Source organism: Phaenicophaeus curvirostris, chromosome 3 (genome assembly GCF_032191515.1).
Source record: "Phaenicophaeus curvirostris isolate KB17595 chromosome 3, BPBGC_Pcur_1.0, whole genome shotgun sequence".
NCBI lineage: Eukaryota > Metazoa > Chordata > Aves > Cuculiformes > Cuculidae > Phaenicophaeus > Phaenicophaeus curvirostris.
The window spans coordinates 53,318,878-53,344,403 of NC_091394.1; the positions used below are offsets into that span (position 1 = coordinate 53,318,878).

The window sequence follows — 25,526 nt, forward strand, 5'->3', positions numbered from 1 at the left end:
CCCCAAATAATTTTCAAAAAGAGTGCATTCTCTTGTTTATTCTCGATCCCTCTGAATGATAGGATTTTTACATAATTTACAAAACTAAACATTTAAGGGCAGGGGGTAGGGGACATTAACATTACCCTAAGAAGTGTAGGGCCAAGAGCTGAGGATAAAAATAGAAGACACAAAGAAGTAAGGAAATCACTAGGGGACAGATCTTCACCGTGCTTAGTCAGCAAAGCTCCACTTGCATCATCAGAGCTATCCTGACTTATATCAGCCACATCTGCCTACCCATGAAAAGCAAAAGCCATTTATGCTAGTGATAAAGAAGAATAAAGAAGAATAGCAATCAGAATAGTAGGGTCAGCATGCATTTTTTAAATAAAGTAAGGTAGTAACACCTTATTGTCATCTAGTATCTTGCTGCTGGTCACCGTTGCTCTTACCACTGGCAGTATATCTAGTTCAGGATTAACCTGTCATCGCTTTCCAATGATAGACCAATGTTAAATGTATTTTAGTCTATGAAGTTACTAACCATAACTAGTTCTTACCAGAAATACTCTGAAGCCCATTTACAGTGGGGAAAATGGAAGGTCTTAGAAGTACCGTTTTATACCTTGGTAAGATTTTATACTATTATGAGTTTTCACTGACCATAATCTGTGTGGAATGAACTGCAACCACTGGAAGTGAGCAGCAGATGTGCGCTGAAACTTAGAGCAGTGTTACTGTTTGTTTTAATTCCTTTTCCAGGTCTTTATCTACAGTAAATTTAAAAAAAATACTTCTGTATGGCTTATGTCTACAGAGCAAATCCTAAAAGCAGAACTACAGCAACAGAAACAAGTAATTGCACAAGTTTCTCAGAGGCAGGAAGATATTCTTCTAAGGCATGAGAGAAATCTTGGAGTGCAGAGGACAGATTACTTAACCAGGAGTGCAAATATTAAAAATATACAAAACCTGTGAAGCAAAGGCTGAATTCAAGAAATACCTTAGAGCAGCATTCAGGTTTCACTACTGTCATCTGCCAAAGGTATTTTAGACTTTTGTAAATATATATAGTGTATATGTATGCTTAATCCAGTAAAATAACAAATGAGATTCAGAGGATTCCTGCCAGAGATCTGTGTAAAAGCTTACCTCTATAACCACATAATACACTCAAACCAGACAGATTGTCACAGTGTAATTCTACATCTCAAATAGAACTGTCTTTAAAGCACATTGTTAATGCAGTGTATCCTCAATTGATTTGAGCTGTATTTTCTGCCAAGTTCTACTTACAGAAAGAAAAAGTTTAACAAGGTCTGTAACAATGCAAGTAAAGGTAGTGGTAGCTACATTGGACAAAACTCTTGGCAATGTTCATTACTTCTGCAATGATACTATGTTAGAACTCACAAGAAACTGAGGTACAAATTTAGGTCAAGTAAACATGAGATTTGTCTTGCATTCACTTGAAGTACAATAGTTACCTCTATTTCCCGATTATTTTTTTTAATCTTTTATTTCCTTAAAAGAAAAATATATACTCGCATACAATGCTGATATTCTATGGGGTGATGTAATAAATCCCTCAGGATAGCAAGTTTGATGGGTGGTAACCCATTAGGAGAAAAATATATTTTTAATATTATTTTACATATATACAATATATATATTTAATTTTCAATCAAAATATAAAGTTTTCTCATGTATTCATCAGTATTTTTAATGTGAAAAGCGTTTTGTATCTCAGTTTGCATAACTTAAAAATTAACAAGGTATTTGATATCTACCAGTAATATTCTTGGTTTATCTCTACAGAATTAAAAGAAATTAAAGAAACAGTGAGTTAAAGAGCTTTCCTTCTCCAAAGCCAAATACAATAAAATTTTGAAGCTGAATAATTAATTAAAAAGACAACACCAAGTTTTGCATTTTAAGTAATCACAAAGAATAAGAAATATAATCTAAGTAGAAACTAGCATTACTATATTAAAATAAAGAAAAAATATTTTTAATCTCTTATTTGTGATGTATTTTGTCTAGTAGAGAAAAAAAAATTGTGAATTTAAAGTAAGAGTTCCTTACACTCTCACCCGTCTACAATAATTTTCATAAACCTCTCCCCAACTCATTTCCAAAATACCTAATGTCACAGAAGTATGACAGCCACTTATTTACAGTTTTTCGGCACAGTGAAAGGCACATTTATCTTTTTATGCATGTTTCTGCTAATGTCCTAAACTTGGGTTCCAGCTGATCTAAGAAGTCAAGTGCTTCTTCCTCATGCTGATCACTGCAGCAGCCTACAGAGCCAGCCAAGGATCCTCTTCCTTCATAATTATATGAAAGGAGATAATCTTCAGAATGCTTCTGTTCTTCATCCTGTCTGCATAGGTGCACCTTCTGCATAGGAAGAAAAACACACCTTATTATTTTCTTAAATTGTTATCCTAAACATATTGCATAAAAATAATTTCTTTTGATTTACCTTTCATTGATTAATTTTTAATCAGAGTGTGTCCTCTAATGGATTCCTACATACAAAAAATGCACATGATTGGTCTATATCATTAAGACTACAAAATAAAAGTATTAAATAAAGAAATCATTTCTACTAATCATGTATGTAACAATAAAAGAGGAAGAACCTGTTTAAAAAACCTGTCAAGCAACTAAAATCCACTTGAAATTAAATGACTGATTTACACACAACTAGTTAGGCAAGTAGTGAGTTTTTGATCTCCAAAGCGCAGAATAACTACATTTCTAAAGCTTTGCCTTCATTCCTGCACCACTGCTAAGATAAGTATCAGGTTTAAATTAGTACAAAGCAAGCAGTTAGAATAAAAGCAAACAGACGTTATCAGAAAAAAAAAAATCACAAAAGCTTGAGTTATGTGATTATCCTAAATGAGAAAATATTCCAAATTAAAAATAGCATACTGCCTATAGCTTAAGCTAAAAAAAGAAAGCAATTTACACTTATGACTAAAATATGTAAAGGTTGACTTTTTGACAGGGCAATATTCCAAAGAGGAGCCAGGGATGAGAGGAAAAATGCAACAAAACAAAAAACAGGAAGCCACCTTTCTAGCACAAATATCTATCTTCCTTGAAGTCTGCATATATTGATCATAACCTTCACTCCAAAAAAAAAAAAAGAAAAAAAAAACTAAACCAAAAAACAAATCAGTTTCAGAATACTTACTTCACCTAAACGAGGGTGTGTGAAATTATGCCATTCTGAGTAGGAGTATCTACATGTATCCATCATAGTCTGTCCTCCTTCTTTGACTGATCCCAGAGACTGATGTCCGCCTCCCTTGACTGATTCCAAGGTATGCCCCCTTCCTTTTACCATTTCAAATGTTTGATGGTCTCCTGTTTTTATTCCATATCCTCCTTGATCATTTGTATTTTGTAGAGGAATTATATTGTGATCCTAAAAAAGATGCAGCAGTGGGGATGCCTTTACTTTTTTTTTTTTTTTCATTTTAATTCAAAGATGAAACAGCAATCAGGAACTGTCATTACTGAAAACTAAGAAGTCTCCAGCTTTGCACTGTGAAATTTTGAACAAAAAAGCTATCCTTATTACTTAGTGTCCCAAGATCAATAAGTGATCTTTGGAAATGGTGCTATGACTAGGTGACTGGGGAGGGGAAACCTGCCTGTAAATATGATATGAAATCCAGAAGTTGAATCTTTATACTAATTAAAGCTGTACTATACTCCATATGCTGGTTTCTTAAATTATCATGTGAAAAAACAAAATCAAGTTTTCAAATTCAACAACCTGTAGTCCATTAAACGCATCATGCAGTCACATGTGTAAATTTAATTCTGTTGATTCACACATTAAGTCTGTCTGTCTAAGGAAAAACTACTATGGGGTCACAAATTAAAAACTACATTATCGGTTTATAACACCACTACATCATGCTTCATAGGCAATGAGAAATTTGATATTTTTCACCATTAGAATTGCTTGGTTTTCAAGGTGAAGTAAACTTAATGTTTTTTAAAGTCATCTCCTTTACTTGAGAAGGGAAAAGTCTAGGGGCTGGGGACAGAGGAGAAGGGAAAGAGTCTGAAAAACTAAGTCCTTATGTATGAACACAGTCCTGGACTGGACTACATTCATGGTAGACTGAATCTTTAAAAAAATTAGCTGCCAAGACTAAGAATCTATTTCATGAACGCAGACAGATCAATTATATATTTTTCCACAAGTTTAAAAATAAACTGTATTTGGGGTCATTTTTGAGGGCAAGGGTAGAAATTGCACCTGTGACAATGACTCATCTGCTGAATTTAAAAAAACTTCTCCAAGAAAAAGCAATAAATGTTTTCCATAAACACATCTTCAACCCAGGAAAAATATTAACTTTCCATCTAGTCTCATTGCTGAAAATGACTGAAGTGATTATAACATTTACCTGAAATACCCAACCAAACAGGTGAAGTCTGGAAGAATTATAAGCAGTCAGGCTAACAAACTCAGGGTATGTTTAAATATGTATGGTACTACCAACTCTGCCCCAAGTAAGAATTTTCAAATTATTGTTAAAGAGCAAAGTACATCTAATGATCCCTGCATTTACTGCTTATTTCCTTTACAATATCACTTACCTGCAGGTGGTCCTGTTACCCACAGAATTTTAGTTTGACATCTTAATTCCATGTTTCTACATTGAAGTGAATAGAAAACTTACCATCACTTCTTCTCCTGGAGCTTCTGTATTTGAAATAATTAAGTTGTGATTGGCACAATCATCAGTCACTTGTCTGTGCATTACTCCAGAGCCACAGCAGCCACAAATTGTGATCAGTATTACTATGGAAAGGAAATAAGTGAGGAAGATTCTATTAACTTTACTTCATACTGGTATCTACTTCTATATGACAGTGAGTTTGTTGTACTAGCCTTTTTAAACACCTTAACATCAAGTATGGTTTTAAAAAAAAACATAAAATCAAAAATGCTTGTACTCAAAACTGTACATATTTTTTTTGTTCTTTTCCCAAACAGAACTGTCACTACACTGTTGAATTATTTGTTTTCTAAATGCATCTTGGTTTCTCAGAAAGAAATGCAAGCATCCCTTATTAAAATGCCGTGATGGCAAAACTTCACCATAATAAAAAATTTAAGACCAAATCCAGGTGAAAATCTCTTCTTATACCTGCAAGATCGTACACAAGTTATTTTTCATGCATGAACACGTAGATGTCAAATTATGTCATAAGGAACTAACATGCAAGCTAAAGGTCCCAATACCAGAAACTTCTGCTTCACAGAAAAAGTCACCAGAACCCTGGAGGACTTAAAGTATTATGTGACAGAACAATCTTCCTTAACTCTTTGTATTCAGCCTATTCCTCCTATAATAATACTTTGAGTTATCATGGCGACTCAGCCAGCAACTTTATATAAAAGGATCATGAGCAACTAATATCTCTTCTAAACATTTAATTCAGAGAACCACTCTTTCCTTCTCAAGTTCATAGCTTTAAAACAAAGCCCATGAGAAATGGAGCAGTTCTGCCCACTACCCACTGAGCAAACTGATTTCTGAACACAAACTTCTGTGAAAATTGGCCAAGAGCCACTATCAAGCTCATCTAGCTTCTGCAGCTATCAGCTGTATCTGTATCACTGGTTCCAGCTGGTCACCTCCTGATGCTGACAGATGGGAAGAAGACATCCATGACAGTATTCAGTAGAGGATGCACAAGGAAAAACCTAGCCACTATAAAATAATGGGTCTAACTGGGAGAGATGTAGTCAAGAGGTAGTGACAAAGAGCTAGCTGATTTTTCACACAGTCCCCCTACTGAGCATACCCATATCTGGAAGTTCCATCTCCAGGCTATGTCATAAATGTGGGTACCTGTTCTGTTTAGATAAAACGTGGATCTATCTAACCTTCAAAACATGTGTAGGTCTCAGTGTTCTATCCACCTGAGTAAGAACAGGCAGCTGAGACTGAACAGGGGCATGATAAGTTGATCATCGCCACAAAAAAATGGGGTGGGTGGGTGAGTGGGTATGCGTGTGTGTGAGAAGAAAGAAAGAAAAAAACCAGACTCTGAAGTACTTGTTACTGTAGCACGTCTGGTGATATTTAAAGATGTCATCAGTCAGAGCTAAGAACGTGTTAGTTTTGGGGGAACTCCAGTAACATGATGCGTTCAAGGGTTTGGTCTGTTGTGGAATTATTCAAGCTGTTCTTCAACATAATGCTGGCTCTTGTAAAATTCCTTGTGAAATCGACATCCACTGTCTCTGATACTCCACATTTTAATCCATGACACAAGAAAGGCCATAAAAAAAAACTCTAGAAAATAGATTTCAGCACAAAAACGTGCATTCCAAGAACAGCACTGAACTCAAAACCAAACTTTGCTATACTTGCCACAAGACAAGATCTGATAAGCACTACAAATCCCATCACCTTTCAGCTCAGCACTGAATGCAGTTTTTTTGGCCTTGAACACACATAACATCTTACATAAAAAGTACTTAAAAGAATAAGCAAAAATCCATACACAGGAACTACAGGACAAGATGAGAGCAAGAAGCCCATAATACTGATACAAATAGAGCACCTGCATTAAGTTAGTGATGAGGGCTATACAACTGCCTAAATAAAAAATGAAATGTTTGAATCAAGTTCGAATCAGATTCTCTCTATTAATTTTAAAATTAAGTGTTTTGCACTTAATGTTAAAGAAAAACAAGTGTACTTACGCAGCAATAATAATGATCCTAAGATCATTGCAAGGATGGCCCATACACCAAGAGTAACATTTGCCCCAGCATATTCACGGGTCCTGCCATCGCATTCAGTTGGAGTAACGCAATCACAGTAGTTAACTGTTACGTACTGCTCTCCTACCTTTCCCCCATTATCAGTAACACTTACAGGAATAGTGTATATTCCAAATGGAATATCATCACCCTTGGGTGAAAGATACACAGAATTATCTGAAAAAAAAAAAAAGAGACAAAATCAGATCTAGTGTTAACTCTATATGAAATTCTGTTCTCGCAAATGCAACCATAATCACAATCTTTCCTTCTGTTACAGCTACATTGCTACCAGATCTGCATCAGCTAGTTTAAAGCCAGTTTAAATGTGTTAACACAAAGTTACATCTCGGAAGGATTTATACTTTCAATACAGTTTTAATTTTAGAAATGAAAAAGCAAACCTTATACATACTTCTAAGAATATGATTTAAAACTCTGAAGTTGTTACCATTTATATAGTGCCATTTACCATTTGGGCTTACTAGTAAAGACCAACTGAGATGGTACTTATTAAAAGGACTTACTGTAGTGTGATTGGAATAACTAATCATAAACTTAATTCATATCTTTCATTCTTCAGCTCTATTGTTATATTCAGTGGGAACAGCTTTATCCAATGGGAAGTAAAATCCATTTAGGCTGCTACCCTGCTAGTGGCAATGATTATTGGCCAAGAGTTTTAGGAGACAAAAGAAATATATGCAGGACAGACACTGACGTACATAATGTTTGCTTTATGATTAAGTATATGAAGATACATGTACCTTCTTAAACATTTTTTCAATTTGCCTAATATAAACCTTAAAACTCTCAGACATTTTTGCTCTCGAACTTTGCCATCTTTTGCCTTACATCAGCGTATATTTGAAAGGACACTTCAAAATCAGTTTCTTTTCATGACAACAGTAGCAAATGCATGCGCTACTATTCTTGCCATCATCTACCACCCACCAGCAAACCACAATCAGCTATAACTTTTTGTATTAACAAATCTCATGAAACAGTCATTCCTTTTGTAATAAATTGTTTATCTGCTTCTATCAAAACTGTAAAAATTAACATAACTATATTAAGAGATATAATACTGTTTTCTTTCATCCAGCTCAGATTTAACAAATATGTGCTGGCTGACAGTGATACTACAAAAAAAAAACCAAAAAAAACCCCCAAAACTCAAAAAAAACCCCAAACAAAACCAAAAAAAAACCAGTCTCTAATCAACTTTATCTAAAGTTTCAGTTTTCCAGTCCTCCACCATAACAGCAGCCTAAGAAAGGTTGTATTTTATTCTGGAGCATTAGCCATTTCATTCTTAAATTCCTTATGAATTAGGTATGTATATTTCCTTTTCCAAAGGTGTTGATGCAATGTATTACATTAGTTTTTGTACTCCCACCTAATCTTTTTACATCATAACTTCAGATATCACCAAGGGTGCTGGGGACATAATCTGGCTTATGCTTTAAGAGGCAGAACGTAATATCCTTTTCCTTGCCTTTGTGATGCTAGTTTCTTGACTTCTGCTAACTGCTTCAAACTCAGGACAGTGAAGATAACGTGTACTTTAGCTATTCCTCTTTATTCCTGGCAGACTCTTGATCTCATGTACAGCAAACGAAACTAGGGAACCACTACAGATCATCAAGGCTACCTTATTAGCCCTACTATTACTCCAATTCTCAACTTACAATCATCCAATCTATCCTTACAGTCTACACAAGACAGAGATAGTAAAGCTTCCTCTAGCAACCTACAGCTAAGTGAGGAGGAGAAGGAAGTTGTAACATACCATTGTGTTGAGTTATCTTCCATGAGGAAGCCAAACGACGGTCAGTTATGCGATATACAAAGGGTGTGCTGTAAGGAGATTCATCATCATCCTGTGCAGTAAGGCAGATTGGTTTTCTGTCTCTGCACATTATATAATCGGTTGTAGTGATTCGTGGGTAATTCTTGTTCCCAGGTCGGATAACAACTTGAATTGTTCCAGTGCCTGTTTTGCCATCTATGAGATAAAAAAACCAAACAAACAAACCCCCCCTAGTTTAAACATTTACTTCTAACATTCATTTATTTCTAGCCCAAACTTTCACAATGAAATATCACCAACTATAATTCCCAAGTTTAGAAGTAAGGTGTAAAGCAAATGCTGATTTAGCCAAAAAGAGAGAGGTAGTTTTTAAAGTTCTTTTTGGCTGCTTCTCATTGCTTGGTGGGTTGTAGAACAGATCAACAGCTCCCCAAGCTCCATATTCTGCATGTATAGACAATATATTTTGCTGATCATGTGTATCTGTGTGGAACAGATACTGCTCTAACAGGGGGATGAGAGGAGAAAGAGTCCATAAATCAGGGGTAAAGAACACTAAGCCAAACAGCATCAAAAGCAGAAAGGGAATGTCTTCAAACTTTACTTCTGCAAGGAGAAAATAAATTACACTTTTCCTACCCTCACTTCACCTGAGAACAAAACCACTTTCAGAAACAGTGGGCTTCCTTCTGTATCCTTCCCTTTGAGTGACCATGCAGTAGCAGGATTCAACAGTGACACACATTATGTCAAAATCTGCATGCAAGACGTGAACAAGCTTTCCCTTCCAATTACATTTTTTCCAATACAGGAAAGTCAATGCTTGTACATGCATTCCAGTAAAATTACATTGTTTGCTTTTTAAAACTTTCTCTAGAGATAACTGATTGTAGATGCATGTATCACGTTTACTTTAAATGCAACAGAAATTCTAAGCAATGTAAATTCATGTTATTTACATTTAATTTTAATATGTAAACTTCAGTCAGAGTTAGAATTTTTAGCTGTAAAGCAGCTTCCAAAGGTCTGCTCTTTACTCCCACTGATGTTTAAAAATATAAGGGCTCAAAATAAATCCTGCAATTCGATTTATAAAGGTAGTCCATTTTTCCTTTTTAATTTAAGACACATTGTAGAATTAAAAATGTGACTTACAAGCCAAAATACTTTTCTTTGATATTCCATTTCCTACATTTAGCATTTGGGAAGCAAAAGGTGTATTTTAACCTCCTTGGCTATGTGATGTTGAGGCAAAACTGTCTTTTTCTATAATAAATGCACATACCCAAATTAATCAGAAAGAACAGATGGTCACTGACATTAAATAAGAAACAAAAATTTGTTTTAGAATGAAAATCTGTGAGTATAAGACCCTTCCTCTACAATAAGAGTAATTTGTAAGAGCTTGTCTCTCAAGCAATACATAGTGTAAACAGTGTTACAGAACCTAAATGACTAAGATTTTGGCAATATATATCAGTGAAAACAGCTACTCTTAGACGTCCCTCTAAATTAATAATTTTCTAAAATGTCAACAGAGGAGAAAACGGTAAGAGTTGCAAGGTCAACTTCTTCCAAGAAGTTCTCAATCTCTGCTTTCCCTGTTGTCAACTACATCGCTGCTGGGTGCTACCACTTAAAAAAAATAGTAGGAAAAAAAAAGAACAAAATCCACAGGAAAATCTCTCAATCTAAAATTAACAAAAGATTTTGAATGGGAGCAGACAACTTTTGAAAACACTGAGAATTTGCTCCAAATTCTTAAATGCTTTCCTCACTACATAGTATTCCTTAAGCATTTGATAGAGCTATCGCAAAGACAAGATAATGAACTAGGTGGGTCTCTGCTCTAAGCCACTATGGTTGTTGCCACAGTAAATTTGCCACAGTAAATAAAGAATATTAACAACATTTAGTACTCACTTCTGTCTATTGCAAGGACTGTGATATTGCATTGACCTCGTCTCATTTCTCCTATATCTCGGTCCAAGACTTTAACAGTTCTGACTTCACCTGATTTTTCATCTATGCTGATCCAATTGCATTGGCCAGGTGGTATTCGGTAGCTGTCAAGAAGAAAATTTGTTTAGTTAAAGACTTCAAATATGCATACACATGTATATACACACAGATATATGTATTCATATGCACGCACTTGTGTGCACATGCACATATATAGAGAGTATCAAGAACCATTTTCCCCTTCCTATACACTGCCCATGCTGTACTCCAAATAAACCAGTAGACAACATTTTTTTCATACCATATGCCTTCACTATTTCCAGTTTCTGGATCTTCTGCTAGGTATCTCCCAATACTCGTCCCAATATCCTCACATTCTTTAACTTCTAGGAGTAAGTGACAGGGTTTAAACACCGGTCCCTCATCCATATCCAGGACATTTACTGTAACAGAGCTGGTGCTCTGGGAAACTTGTTGTGAATGTGGTGCCAGCATGTAGGGTGCATCATTGTTGACTGCAATCACGAGGATCCTTTGCTTGGCGCTTTCATAGTCCAATCCCTGTAACAAAGGTAGGGTGGTGTTGGTTTTGGTTTTGGTTTTTTTTTTTCACTTAATCCAATACAAAACTCGCTATTGTTTTCACTGCCCAATTATTAAACAGATAAAACTGTACCACATTTATTTACAAAGAAGCCAGCTATCCTTCTGGAACATCCAGATTGAGACACAGTAAAGGGCCATGGTTTTAAGAAAAAAAAATGTTAAGTTCTAACTTGGTCAAAGAATATAACCTAACAAACTACCCCTAATAAGGTAAGCAGCACCACTGTAACATTATAGATGAATACTATTAATAGCTAGTTATCAACAGAACTGAGATAAGAATTAAATGTAGTGGGGGATTTTCTGCTCTCATATCTAGCTGACCATTAGTTTAGGTCACATACACTTCCTTTCCAGCAAAAGTCAATCATGCTTCTTGCTAGCCTAATAAGACTTTGCCAATTTCAAACACGTCTGAACTTGTGGGGTTGATCAGTAAGTATATATCATTTATTCTTCAGACACCCTCTCCAAGGTCAATTGTATGCCTTTAATAGAGCTGTTCATATCCTAAAGTTATAATACTCTCTGTTCTACTACAACATTACATTAAGTGTAAGAAATTTCTACTAAGGCTGTATACTAGGGACACAGCTTTAGAAAAAGCTCTAATATTCTGCAAAATAAAATCTGGAGAGCTTTATGCTGAGTTATTACGTTTCATCAACTCCCAAAGAAAACAAGACTGGAAGAGGGGCTCATCCCTCTTCTCCATTGCCACACTGGCATTTCTGTTAAAAAAACCCAGCAGTTACACCCCTAACTCTAAACTCCTCCAACTGTGGAACCAGGCAAAAACACGAAGCATTTCCTGAAGGACAAAACAAAGAGAATTCTTTGAATTCTGTGCACACAAAAGTGAGGAGTAGTCTGGAAGCTGAGTCTTGTAGGCCACATACCATACACAAGCATCATTTGAAGTGCTTTATGCAATATGCTCTAGAAGAGAGTACAGATTAGGAAGAAAGCATGATTTTCCTGATAGTTACACATATTATTTGAATAAAAATGAGTTCTATATTATTGGCTTCAAAAGCAACACCCGAAGACATACAAACTTTCCTCTTGCAGTTCCATTTTTACTTACCTTAACAACACATAGTATTCCTTCATTTGTGTTTTTGTCTGTCGTAATTTCAAAGGACCGATCATCATTTCCTTTTATAATTTCATACACTGCTACTGAGCCAGGTGAACCAGGTTCATCAAGATCCAAAACAGAGAGTCTCAGTATTTCTACATTCACTCTGTTTTCCTCCACTTGTGTTTCATACTTTGAGTATCCAAAAAAAAAAAAAAATCAATTTAAACCTGAGAATATTGTTCCATGATTCTGACTTAAGAACAGTTTAAGATTACTTAAAGCCAAGGGGTCAATTTACTAAGCTGCTGTAATGTTTTATTATACTAGTATATTTCTCCCTTACACCCTGAATGAAACAGCAAACCCTTCCTGACAGCACAGTTGAAATCTCAGCTCCTTTGTACACTCAAACTATCACTGACATACTTAAGTCTGGACTTCTCCTGGAAGGACAGGTAAATTAGCAGTTCCTCTCAGTTACATTAGCTATAGATGCAAATTCGCATATAACATGATAAACCAGAGGATCAGAAAAGACATTGGGGTAGGTAAAAGAAATACACATAAACAAACCACAAGAACTTGATGAAAAGCCAAGAAGGGTGAAATACATCTCTATTTGGACGGTAAAGGATTTTTTTTTTTTTTTATCTTTTTAAAGAGCTGGGTTATTCTGTACAAGCTCAAGAAGCATAGGTAGGAGTGATTCTTAATTAACGTTACTGATGATATTCGACAGTAGCAAATGGAAAGAATAAGGTATGTGTATTCCTCGTAGATAATGAATTATTTTTCATAGACTTCATATCACAAAATCTCCTGTGGCATTTAAGCTGTATGCATGGTTATTGAGACATACACTCTGTCATGAATAATTCAGATGGCTGCAATAAGCAAGGACTTCAGGCTGAGTGAACAAGAAGTGGTTTAAATAATCCTTCTATAGAAGAAAAAAAAAAAAAGAAGGAAAAGCATAGAAAAATCTCAGTGAAACCCTTGCATCTACTTCACTGATGCTAACGTTTACAGATGGTTAAATGGTAACAAAGTCATGACAATGCTTATGAGTTATTCCATCCTCTCCCTGAAAATGGTTAAACTATGGGATTTCTAAGACCATGCATTGCAGCAGAAATCAATGAGTTATGTCAGCTTTTTCCAAAGGGACATAAGGCAAATGACTCAAAACAACTGATGTACCAATAAGCCTAGTTAACAAAGAGCACAACAACCAACAGGGCATTCCCAACTGTCTACATTGGCATTAGACTTCATATTTGAGGGATTGCTCATGAGGAAATTAGAAAGGGGGTAAAACCAGTCTGTTTTTCTTTACCTTTTTGCAGATATTTCATTTATGAAGACTTACATGTTTCTGTTTAAAGGACGGCGCATTGTCATTTGTATCTTCTAATCGAATCATAACTGTTCCTGTTGTGCACAAACCATAAGGCTGACCATCCATATCTCTCACTTCAACTAGCAAAGTGTAACTGGGAGACATCTGAAGAGATGAATAAAGCATACTGATGTTTGACATACTCATTATTTTAATCACAGTTACACATAAGAGTAGAACTTTGTATCTTACTCCCACTCCTCAAATCTGCTCTAAAGTCAGTGCTTCCCTGCCAAATGAGGCAATCAGCTTTAGGGCTTTTTCCCTATAATTCCAAAAGGAAAACAAGTAAAATATTTTTTAGTGGCTCAGCAGCACTGAGTTGAGCATCTGTTAGTAGTGTATATGCTGAACACAAAACGAAGAAGTTTGAAAATCAAGACAGTAACTCCAGTTCTGAATGCCTGGAAGTACCATTAGGTCTCTCAGGTGGTCCACTTCATTATTTTTTTCTTTAAAAAAGAGGCAGTGGACTCATTTTTCAAGCTTTCCTTCCCTCTGTAGTCAGCTGTGATTGTTTCCTTAGTAGTCATGGTGATGTTCACAGATGTTGCATTTCTCTCTGGCTAAAATGTTGAGCAGTGTACCTTCAAGCGCATAACTGTGAATGTTAAGGTTGATTTTCAGCCAGGCAGCATCATATGTATGCCAGAATATGACTCTTTTTATGCCAAAAAAGATGTGCCCATAGCAGTGTTTTTTTCTAAAATGACTGCCTTATGCTAGAAATAGTATTTTGAAACACACACACCTGTCAGTTTTTCTAGCATAAACAATCTCTCTCATTTCACATTTTATCCAAAATGTCCCTCTGAATAAAATAAAACTTCCTGTATCTTATTAACTGGAAAGCTGACTGATAAGAATGTTTGTGCTTTAATTTTAGGAAATGTTATGTTACTGATTAAGCCCCAGATATGGGAAACATTTCTGTTGTGTAGAGGATGACTGACTACTTCCAGAAATGCTGCTTCATCTTCTCTGTACAGAAGCAAGAAGCACCCCAAATGGAACATGATTAGAAGGAAATAAGGTTCACGGGACTCATCAACAGAGAAAAAGTAAAAAATCATAGGATTTTCAATCCACAGGTTGAATAAGAAAGTAGCAGGAGATCCCCTGCCAAGATCAGCTAGAACATGTCAGATCTACACAGAAACTTTTTCGGCCAATTGCAATTCCCTGGAAAGCTACAGAGAGCATCTTAGAGGGAAAGAAAAACAAATGTTAAGAAATTAGTTATCAGGCAATCCTGGCCCAGCAATTCACAGTTAAGAAGCTATCTGTATGCTCTAAATGACAGTTAAAGATGTTTCAGAAAAGATCACCTCTCTATCCAGCTGTGGTGATAATACAGAAATGTCACCTAAGTAAGGATGTATAGAAAATGATCGGACTGATTCTGGAATTTGTGACACAATGCTGTATTTCAATGCAGTATGCAGAGTATAAGGCTCATCTCTGTCTTCTGCAGTCACTTTTCCAACAAATAGACCTGTGAACACAAACCAGTAATTTTTAGTTTCAGAAAAACCTGTAAATAATCAAAATTTATTTGAACAGCTATTCTGTTTTAGATACATGACAACAGCTGTTAGGTCATTCAGCTCTAAATTAATACAATATTGAAAACAAAGTAAATGGTAGTGTACAATAACGTGTGAAATTGTCCGGTTTAATCCTCTAGCTATATTTCCCCCTTCCTTGACAAAGTTGTAATTACTGCATCTGTCACAAAGAGTAATAAAAGAAATACTATAACTTGAGACTTCAATTAGTCATTTTGACATTGACTTCTAATTGAGTACCCCAAACACATCTGAAAAGGATCTGTCAGGGAATATGGGGAGGAGGTTTGGTGCCTTCCAACACAGTTCAGACCGCAGCACTAATATCCTTAGCCTAGGAGACAAGTGAGGAACAGCAAACCATGGCTTTTGCATTCCTTATTCTCTGGGGTCCACCTTTCTCCCTGCTCTTGTCCTCTGTTACACAGACACATGAAGTGAATAATGGGGAAGTCCCTGCCTTTAACAGGTATGTGCAGAAACAAGACTTTTCCACCCACCATTCCCAGGAAAACCCCAATCTCAATTTAACAGCTCAGACAAACACTGTAAGCTTAATCAAAGGCATTTCACACCTTAGAACAAAACTGATGCAGTTGTTTAGGAAACTAATATGTTAAAAATTGCTGTTCTGTCAATCAAAACATTTTCATGAAACGAGTGATTTCAGATAAAATTAAAAGAATAACGTTCTGAAGTTCTTACAACTTTTTAGGAACACCGAATCATCTGAGTTTTTAAAAACTTATTTTTTACATAATACTCATCACTACAATTGAGCTGGTGTTTCAAAATTTCTAATGATTAAAAAATCTTGAGCCGCTCTTTGCAAATTCAGCCTGTGCTGTAAAAAAAGCATTCCTTAGGAAATCCCACTGAAATTAACAAAAAGGCAAGATTATACCTAGCCATACTGGTATGTAACTGAGCTGAGTAGTGGTAACAGTATTTTAAAACAACTCTTACCAGGTTTAGAATTTTCAGGGACAGAAAACTGAAAAACCTCCTGTGTAAAATATGGGGCGTTATCATTATCATCCTCTATCCTGATTGTATGTACAAGTGGTACCTCTGGAGAATAACCATCTGGAGTGGTTGCAAAGCAAATGATCTGTAAGACATAAACTCAGTAATTTCCTTCATGCTTAAGCAACACGAAGTATTACTACAGTTTTAGTTCAATGGAGGAGTCAATAAAATTAAGCAAAGCATAACCTTCCCAAAATCAGGCTCTTCAGCCACATGGAAGGGGAAGTGATTAGTATCTTATGATGACAGCAACACAAAACCTTTAAATGCTTTCCAACTTTTCCCCTCTCGATTGCCCACACTACGAGTGTTTGAATCACTTTTTTTTCCCCAAAAACTCTGTCAAACACTTTTTCCAATACTTGTGAATGTATTTTTTCCAAGTGTCTATGAGGCCTTACCAAACATTTAGATGTAAATATTGCTATAAAACAAAATCAGGAACAACAGCAAAACCATTTGCCCGTTACAACATAATCTAAAGAAATGCAGTAATAGCTACTGCAAATTACCAAACTATTTAGAAGCTGTTTGTTGCTACTAACTGCTTTCTTGCACTTCTTAGCCAGTAGAGAGAGCAGTGTACCTTGTTAACAAAATACCAAAGCTGAACAGCTTGAAGAAGAGGCACCAAAAATATGAGTTTCTCATGATTTTCTTTTTAAGCAGACCTTTTCAACCTTCCCTGAAAAAACTGCGATAAATTCAAATTCTTGTTAGTGATGCTAATCCAATAGCTCACTATATTTATGCTGTAATTAGAGCCTAAGCAGTGAAAAGCAAAACTGCTCTCAAGATCTAGATGATCAGCTATTTCGTTGTCATTGATTTCACCTCTACAACACCAAAAATATTACTCAAAATACATGGGAAATTCCAGATCTTGTTTGCTCCCAGTTTTCCCTTGGATCCAGCTTTCAAACACATACATCACAAGAAAAAACTAAAAAAAAAAAAAAATAATAATTATATTACGTTTACACAATTTGGGCCTGTACCTGAAAGCTTGGATATTGTTCACGGTCTACTGCACGAGTAGCAAATATGTTTCCAGTTTCTCTTTCTATGTAAAACAAACCCTTTGGATCTTGATCAATTCCCGGTCCACTTGCAGAATAATAAATGGTGTAGTTCTGGGCTGTGTCTGACTGGACCTATAAGGAAGATGTTTTTAAGCCCAAGTAAAAACAGAAGCATCATTCTAACGTATGTCCTTCCTTTCCAGAGTCATATTTAGCACAAGTAGAAACTCTTAAAAAAACCCAAACCCAAACTTTATTTACTTCTACTGCTTTAGCAGCTTAGACTTCACAGAATACATGATCAGGTTGTCACGTAACTGCCTTCCTTTATAATGTGCATTCATGAGAAGGGGTAGTTAATTCAAACTCGGAAACGCTTAGGACTATCATACAGTTAAAGAAATAACTGTGTATAAAAAAAATTATGAAATCTTATCTCTCTAGAATACTGAACATGGAAGGCACACTCAGTTACAGATGGCTTATTATTTCTGTCCATTTTCAAGGGACTTGGGGTTTAGTGAACTCACTGAGAATGTTGTTTTTGAAACTAGAGAAGAAAAAGCAAAGTAGAAGAGGGGGGATTCAAGAACAAAGGCAAAAAAAAAAAGACAGAAAGTATAGAGAGAAGGGCGACCACCTAGAGTGTAGTCCATAGATAGGCCAATTGAAATAGCCTCTTTTCATCTCATTGCAAGCACCAAGGAAGAAACATCAGCAGTTACCTATTTATAAACAACCTCCTCCCCAAATACCTTCCTTACCTACAGAATGCCAGAAATCACGAAGACAAGACTAGTAGAAGAATGATTGCTCTGCACAGACTCTGTTATTATACTTGTCTCTACACATCTGCTACCTGCCACTCTGTAATCTAATAAAGACTAGATGGATCTATGATAACTTTAGTTCTTGCTTTTCTTTTTCACACCCACTTATTTTCTTACAGTAAGTGTTTTTCTTAATAATATAGGCCATACTAAAGTCTCCAATGTTACAGGTATACACCTTAAGCTCCAGAAAGGATGTAGACATGCAGGTGAGATTTCCTCCACTCTGTATCTACAAAACCTTCTTCTAGGTAATGTTCTGTGGGGCGTTGTTAGTTGTTGGGTTTGTTTTTTTTCAATTACACACTTCACTGATTTCCAGGCCAAAGAGCTCTCTGATAGTATACTTCTTTTTAAGAACTTGTGAACAATTCCAGTTCACTTCAACTATGATTAGAAGTTATTTCAGCTGCAAGATCACAAGATACACAATGAACAGGACAAAACAAGACAAAAGAATAATAGCAGGAATGGCATCAGTAGGGGACAAAAAAGATCTCACTCATCCTTTCACCATAAGTCACATACAAAACCAGCTTTTGTCATAAAATTAGGACTTTATAAAATATACCTGCTGAATTTGTAGTGGAAAAGGTCCCAGTGAGTTCTCTATCATAACAGACGGAATAGGGCCCCATCTTCTTTTGGTTCGCTTTAGAACCGTATCTCTAGCATGCCTGGACTTCTGTGTCTGGGTCTAGAAGATAAAAAGACAAGCAAGAATAGATCCATATATTCTTAACTCTGTATATTTTTGCTTAACTGCTGTTCTACATTTCCGTATTTTTTCTCTCTGCTCCAGTTTTTCCACTGACCGTTTGTTTTTCCAAGGTCTTCATTTCTGATGATATGTGTGATATGATAGTATTCCACGAGGTTTTTCATTTATTAGGATTTTCATTATTAGGATTGTTATCCTTCCCACAAATAAAATCTGCTTTGATTCCTCAAACATGGCTTTTAACACTCTTGACATTCTTGTTTAAGCTCCCTGCTAGCATCTCCAATTTCAGAAAGGAGGTCTGCTGACTCAACCTACACATTAAGCAACCACTGCTAAATAAAATACATTTTACACCACAGTGCTTGGCCTGATTATTTGAATTCCAAAAGTCAACCACAGTTATGCAGCATGAGGCTGTACTCCATAAAACAGTATTTCATATAAATATAGTATCTTGAAATTAGAAACCCACCTTTTTTCCTTCTTCTACTAAACTGACTTGTATTTTCTTTTCTACGTGTTCTTTAATGTCTTTAAGTAATATTGTAAAAGTCTTTTTCTCAGCAGACAAAGAAACAGCAGATGTTGTGTATACTGAGCCATCCTCTAGAACGTTGAAGTTCCCATCGCTGGAACTGATGAACTCAGCAGATGGGAGGCACTCTTTCAAATCAACTGTAAGAAAAAACATTCAGACAATAACTCAAAACACAAAGAGAAAAAACAAAACAAAACAACACAACATTCCCCAAGTAAAAACTATCTTTACTGACTCATGGTGTCTTCTGAAATCTGGCCATAGAGTATTTAAACAGCACACACACAGATTCTAGAACCCATTTCTGCACTCAGATTTGACCAAATTTACATGAATTTCCACTTTTGCATTCATGTTTCCTAAAGTACATGGGTGCTTCATGGATATCTTTCAACAAGACTCTATTGCAGTGGTAAAATTATTGAAGCATCAGAGATGAACTATCTTTAAATGCAAAGAACACAGCAGACATACTTATTACTGGACCAGCAGCTATTACATTTGCGTCAACCTCCATGACCCACAAAATCAGTGAAGGCGATTAATTAATGCAAATGCTCAATGGAGATGTTATGTCTTAGAAGATTTGCCCTCAGGAGCAAAGTACTGACTAGTACTATGTGATTTAATAGTCTTGGGAGGCCAAAGGCCTTCAAATTAGGAGGCAGACAGATGGGAGACACAAAGACTAACTCCAGAACAAATGACTGGCAATTTTTTAGTATGTATACAATAAAATCTCATGCAGTTTCTTGGAAGTATCAGCACACTTCTCAGGTATTTTCTACTGCATTTGCTATCGCTAAAATAAATTTTAATGCACTTCAGATTTGGTTCATCAGTAATTAATTCAGCACTACAAGTGGAAAAAAAAGTAATATCAGGATAATCATAATGAACTGCAGTAGGACCACAGCACTACATACGAATGATCCTGCACCCTGAAAAAGATGAAAGCCAGAGATCTAAACTGTAGACAAGTACCAGAGGAGTCAGCGTCATGTGCTCAAAATCAAAACTTTCCAGTGATCTTTCAATGATATTGTAGTGGATGGGGCCTTGCTCTATGAAAGCTGACTGTAAAATTTCCAGAGCAGAGTAAATTCAGAATATCATGTACGCAGGTGATACGTTCAATAAATAAAATTTCATTTCAATTTCAAAAATGGAAGCACATTTTAAATATGACATGCTTTCTTTCTTTCTTTAAGTCCTCCTTTTAACTATTCAATGTAACATTTCCTAGATTATACATAGCACTGCAGCAGTGAGTCCTCTCCTCTATTAATCTGTACAATGAAAATTTAGCATTGAAGAGAACATCACTGCCTAACTAGAAGGTGTCTCACGCTGCCGTATATAATTGCACTGTATTCCTGAATGTATCCGATTGGAGATTTTGTTTCTGATGGTTATGGTAGTCAACATCACACTCAGTTTGCCATAGGTTTTTGGAATCCTTTTTTTTTAACAGCTTCTCATATACATTGCCTAAGTCAGAAATATAAAAATTACAAAAAAAACCATGAAAACCCTGACTCACTATATTGTCAAGGTATGGTCCTTGTATCAATGGAAAATATATTATGCTTTCTCAATAAATCTTGAATCAAGGGCATTCAAGCTACAATTTTTTTTCCCAAAAACATTTAGCAAAACCACTAATTTCAATGTTATGCTATTTCTTTCACAGCACTAAAATATCATGAAGTTTTGGTTTTATATAAATCAAATTTATTTACACATAAAAATGCTGAAGTCTCTGAGAGCGTGTTAAACACTCAAACAGCAACCTTTGATTTTAAAATTTAACAGCAATAACTTTAATCTTATAAAGCTAAATTTTGTGAGCACTCGTACTGTGATGAGGCACCAATTCACTTTATTTGTTCCTTCTGTAGGAATATGGATGAGGACTGCAGATTTGGAGCATACTCTTCTGTTGTCCTACGACTCATATAGGGCACCTCAAAACCAGGTAGAGGCAGCAGAGAATCCTGTAGCAGCTCCTACGCAACACTTCTTTTAAAAGCTGCCTTTCAAAGATTGGCCTTAAAAAAGAGAAGCAGGGTGTATTCTGGCTTCCCTCATTCCTCTCAGTCACCTGTACACTGCCTTTAACCAAGGCAGACCATCCAATCAGACAGGAGAGCCCTTCCAACCAAATGTGCATGCAGGACACCTGTGCAACACATTCCCTTGCACACCCTGGATGCCCCAGCACTGCTGAGAAGTCTCAGCCACATTTCACAGAGCAGCAGCTTCTGCGTGCCTGATTGTGTGGGGTTTGCCTTCTTTTTTGTCTTTTCCATTATCCAAATGACCTAGTGACTTCTTCATACAATCCTGTGGGTTATGGGTGCACTTCAGAATATTAATATTTAAACACTAAGCCCTAGAATCCAAATTTTGAAAACACGGAACTCTGCCTTTCTCATTTTAAAATAAACACTGAAAGCTGACAATAGTTGTTTACGCAAAAGTCAAATGGACGCACGGAGCCAGCATTCAAATCCATAACAAACACAGGGCGTATCCTTCATAAAAAATGCTGATCCAGTTGTTTAACTCGCTGTCCAGTCATCCATTCATTCCATTAAAAGAAATAAAATTTTAAAAAGTCTCCTTCACTGTTAATAGCATCTCCAGCAAAGGTGCAAAGTTGTATCATGAAGTTAGGCATCTCACAGTTTCTCACCTCTGCCAACTAAGGTCTCAGCCTCTAGCTCAGAAGGAACATGAAAAATAACTTTCTTGCAAGCTTCACAGCACAAACTCAGTACCTAGAAAACAAATGAAGAAATCAGAAAACAAAACAAAAACCAACAACTATATGGTATTTTGAATAATAACTACAGTAAACGAAGCTGCCTTTGGTTTGTTTGTTTTTTAAGACAAGCCAAAAAAATGGCACAGAAAACACTACTTGGCTAAAGAGACGGGAAAAATCCAGCATAGCACACAGAGTTTCAAACTGGAAACAAGATCTAACCACTGCTCCTGGATCTGTCCATATGGCTTGTGAGTTTTTTTCCTAAAATCATGACAGCACTTATTTCAACACCAAGATTTCAACTACACTTTTACTTTAATAGTGGAAAGATAAAACATAGCTTCATCGTGCGCTCCCTCCAATAGCATTCTTGGCCAATTTAGATCCAAGGTCTCTATGCATTTAATATGGTTCAACTTGTCAAAACTCCATTTAATAGAACTGTAGCGATGCACAAACACTAAAGGGACAAGTGTCATATTAAAACCACATGACGACATTTGCACTTAAATATCACTTTGCATCTTCTAAGTACATTCTCAACAAACTAATTAAATCTAGCTTCAGCAATTAGCTATGACATAAATAAAACGTGTATCGCAGCAGTCCACTCCCATGTAACCAGTTACAAAATAGGGTCCTCCTCAAAATTCAAATGATTAGAAGATAGCCAGAACTTTTTCATAAAACAAATCACATGGAGGTACAATGATTTTCCTTGGCAGAGCAATGCAGTCCTAACCTTAGATTATATACATATATTTGTGCCTGATATGTATTGTGTTTATATATCTTGTGCAGTTTTATATCCTGATGTTTTAATTGTAAACCAAAAATCACACAGCCAATTAAACAGAGAAGTAGAGAAATGTAAATAAATGTATTCACCCTTTTAAGTACATTTATTCTTTCAGGATGAAAGTTTAGTGAAAAGGAAAGTCATCTCTATTTTGCACATACCTTTAGCATTAAAAGTATAAAGAGGTAAAACAACTAATGGAAATTCTGAAAATTACTTTTGATTCTTATTAAGCGAACATTTAAATGAACGCATTTTAAAAACTTTAAGACATTAGGAACCTTTAGAAAAAATATGATCTGCCACAAAGAAAAGTTGAAATGTGGAATCCAATCATTGCACTAAAGCAATTTAAATGCTGTGTCTGCATGATAAAAGCTCTTCATACTCTTCCTTATATACGTACACGTAGATATAAATACACGTGTATCTAAAACAAGGTAACATCTCTGTTTACCAATCAGTAGGCATTTTACTTATTAACAGACAGTTATTAGTATTAAATTTTAAGTTACAAAAATCACACAATCTGGCTACGTCGTTTCAAGATATTTTAAGAATCAATGACATCTAATTTGCAAATAGGAACAGCGAGCTAGCCTGCTCTCAGCACAAAGAGCTACTGTAAAATTAAACAAATGAAAATGGTAGTTGTTTGTGGATAAAAGTAAAAATAAGTTGTGATGTCCTTTCACTTAATACAAAGAAGACATTTCAGCATTTTTTCGGGTTTGGGTGTTGGCTTTTTTGCACTTGACAGGGAAATTTCTTTTACTGTTTTAAATTAGATTAATAAGATGTATGAGTAAACTTGTTTCGGTTTCTTTGGGTTTTGTCATGAACATCCTGGCAAAGGCAGGGGCACACTGTGTCTGGAATAGTAACATTTTCATTAAAATGTACATATCTAATGAATCTAAAATTAATAAATTCAGTGCTTCACCACTATCAAGTTTTTTTTCTTTCAGGCTCATATGGTCATCCGCCCTCCTTTCATGAATACAAATAATACTAGGGAAGAAAGGGGGTAAGAAATAAAAGACAAACCACTTTCACCTATCCACCAAAAGAAAAAAAAAAAGGAAAAAAATGAGAGAATTCCCCTGCTGCCCCAGACAATCGCCTTTCGAAACACCTACAAATACAGCAAAGTGAAGGCAAAGGAAACCACCGAAATCGTTCCACGCACAAATAACTCCTGCAGAGGATCCCAGCCCGCTCCGCACCGCAGGCACAAACCTTCCCACGGAAAAGGGACGCGCGTCGCGGGGCGAGTTAAACGAAACGAACCCGGCGGGGCTCCTCGCCCCAGCGGGGAACCCCCCACCGGCCCCGGAGCCCCGAGCCGTCACCTCTTCCCCTTCACTCCCCGAGACGCGCGTCCCTCGCCAGGACCCCGCGCCGACGGGGAAGCTTATTGGGAATAAGACGCCAATAAATCCTTCCAAAGTCGTTTCGTGGGGTTTTTTGCTGTTTGTTTTTTTTTTTTTCCTTTCTCCCAGCTGCGCGACCCCCTGGGCGCGGGCAGGTGAGGGCGCAGGCTGCGCCGCCGCCCCCCGCGCCGCCGAGGACTCACCAGGACGCCGAGGAGCAGGCGGGGGGCGGCGGGGGCCATGGTGCGCGGCGCTGCGAGGGGACAACGAAGCCGCCGCCGCCGCGCCGAGCGAGGAAGAGGAGGAGGAGGAGAAGGAGGAGGAGGAAGAGGCGCGACTCCGCGGCGGGACGTCTCGCTCTGTCCCCTCCCGTCTGACAGAGCCGCCGGCCGGTGGGGAGGGTGGGACCGCGCGCAGCGGCGGCGACTTTAATTATCTCTTTCTTTTTTTTTTTTTTCCCCTTTTTTATTCCCTCCCTCCCTTCCCCCCACGCCTTTTGGGTGATGCCCATCCCGGGCGCGGCGCTGGGACAGCCCCGCCCGCCACCTTCGCCCGCCCCGCCCCGCCGGCTGCGGAGAGAGGAGGCGCGGCCGGGCGCGGGGATCCCGGGCGCGGGTTGAGGACCCACCGCGGATCGGGCTCCTACCTTGGCTCGGCTCCCCCCTCCCAGCCCCGACCTGGGAGCCCGCCTGCCGTCCTGTCGTCTTTTCGCAGTTCGGGGGGGGTGGTTCTATCCTGCTTCGGGGCTTTCTACAAAGGCATATGGCGATAGGGCTAAAGGGGAATGGCAGCGCACTGGGGAAAGAAGAGTTAGGCCGGGCGTAAGGGGGAGATTCTTCACCGTGAGGGTGGTGAGGCGCTGGCACAGGTTGCCCAGGGAAGCTATGGATGCCCCATCCCTGGAGGTGTTCAAGGCCAGGCTGGATGGGGCTTGCGGTAACCTGATCCACTGGGAGGTGTCTCTGCCCATGGCAAGGGGGGTGGAATTGGATGATCTTTAAGGTCCCATCCAACTCAAACCATTCCATGATTCTATTCTATGAGAACTTACAGCAACTTTCCAGTACCTGAAAGGGGGTACAAGAAAGCTGAGGAGGGACTGTTCACAAAGGCTTGTAGTGATAACACGAAGGGGAATGGGTAAAAACTGGAGAGGGGCAGATTTGATCAGATATTGGGAAGAATTTCTTCACCATGAGAGTGATGAGGC

General features: G+C 37.3%; 1 protein-coding gene across 2 annotated transcripts; it reads right to left on the minus strand.

Moving 5' to 3' along the window:
* Positions 1–343: 343 nt before the first annotated feature.
* DSC1 (desmocollin 1) lies at positions 344–24,561 on the minus strand. 2 transcript variants are annotated; one of them, XM_069854020.1, is made up of 17 exons: positions 24,520–24,561; positions 22,070–22,154; positions 19,306–19,508; positions 18,681–18,806; positions 17,256–17,411; positions 16,195–16,339; positions 14,989–15,155; positions 13,631–13,765; positions 12,265–12,450; positions 10,873–11,132; positions 10,533–10,675; positions 8,589–8,804; positions 6,737–6,973; positions 4,698–4,819; positions 3,191–3,424; positions 2,471–2,516; positions 2,248–2,385 (listed from the first exon to the last, which is right to left on the minus strand). In XM_069854020.1, the coding sequence occupies exons 1-16, from the start codon at positions 24,556–24,558 to the stop codon at positions 2,481–2,483; spliced, it is 2,490 nt and encodes an 829-aa protein (XP_069710121.1). In that variant the 5' UTR covers positions 24,559–24,561; the 3' UTR covers positions 2,248–2,385; positions 2,471–2,480. The 2 variants fall into 2 exon arrangements, with proteins under 2 accessions (XP_069710120.1, XP_069710121.1); XM_069854019.1 differs by lacking the exon at positions 2,471–2,516 and having other exon boundaries at positions 344–2,385.
* Positions 24,562–25,526: the final 965 nt, after the last annotated feature.

Coding starts and splice junctions, on each gene's coding strand:
- DSC1 (XM_069854019.1), bottom strand. CDS start 24,558: ATGGCCCCCGCCGCCCCCCGCCTGCTCCTCGGCGTCCTG. Junction 6,974..8,588: donor GAAGATAACTCAACACAATG/GTATGTTACAAC, acceptor TTTTTTTTTCAG/ATAATTCTGTGTATCTTTCA. Junction 4,820..6,736: donor AGGATCATTATTATTGCTGC/GTAAGTACACTT, acceptor TCCTTTCCATAG/TAATACTGATCACAATTTGT.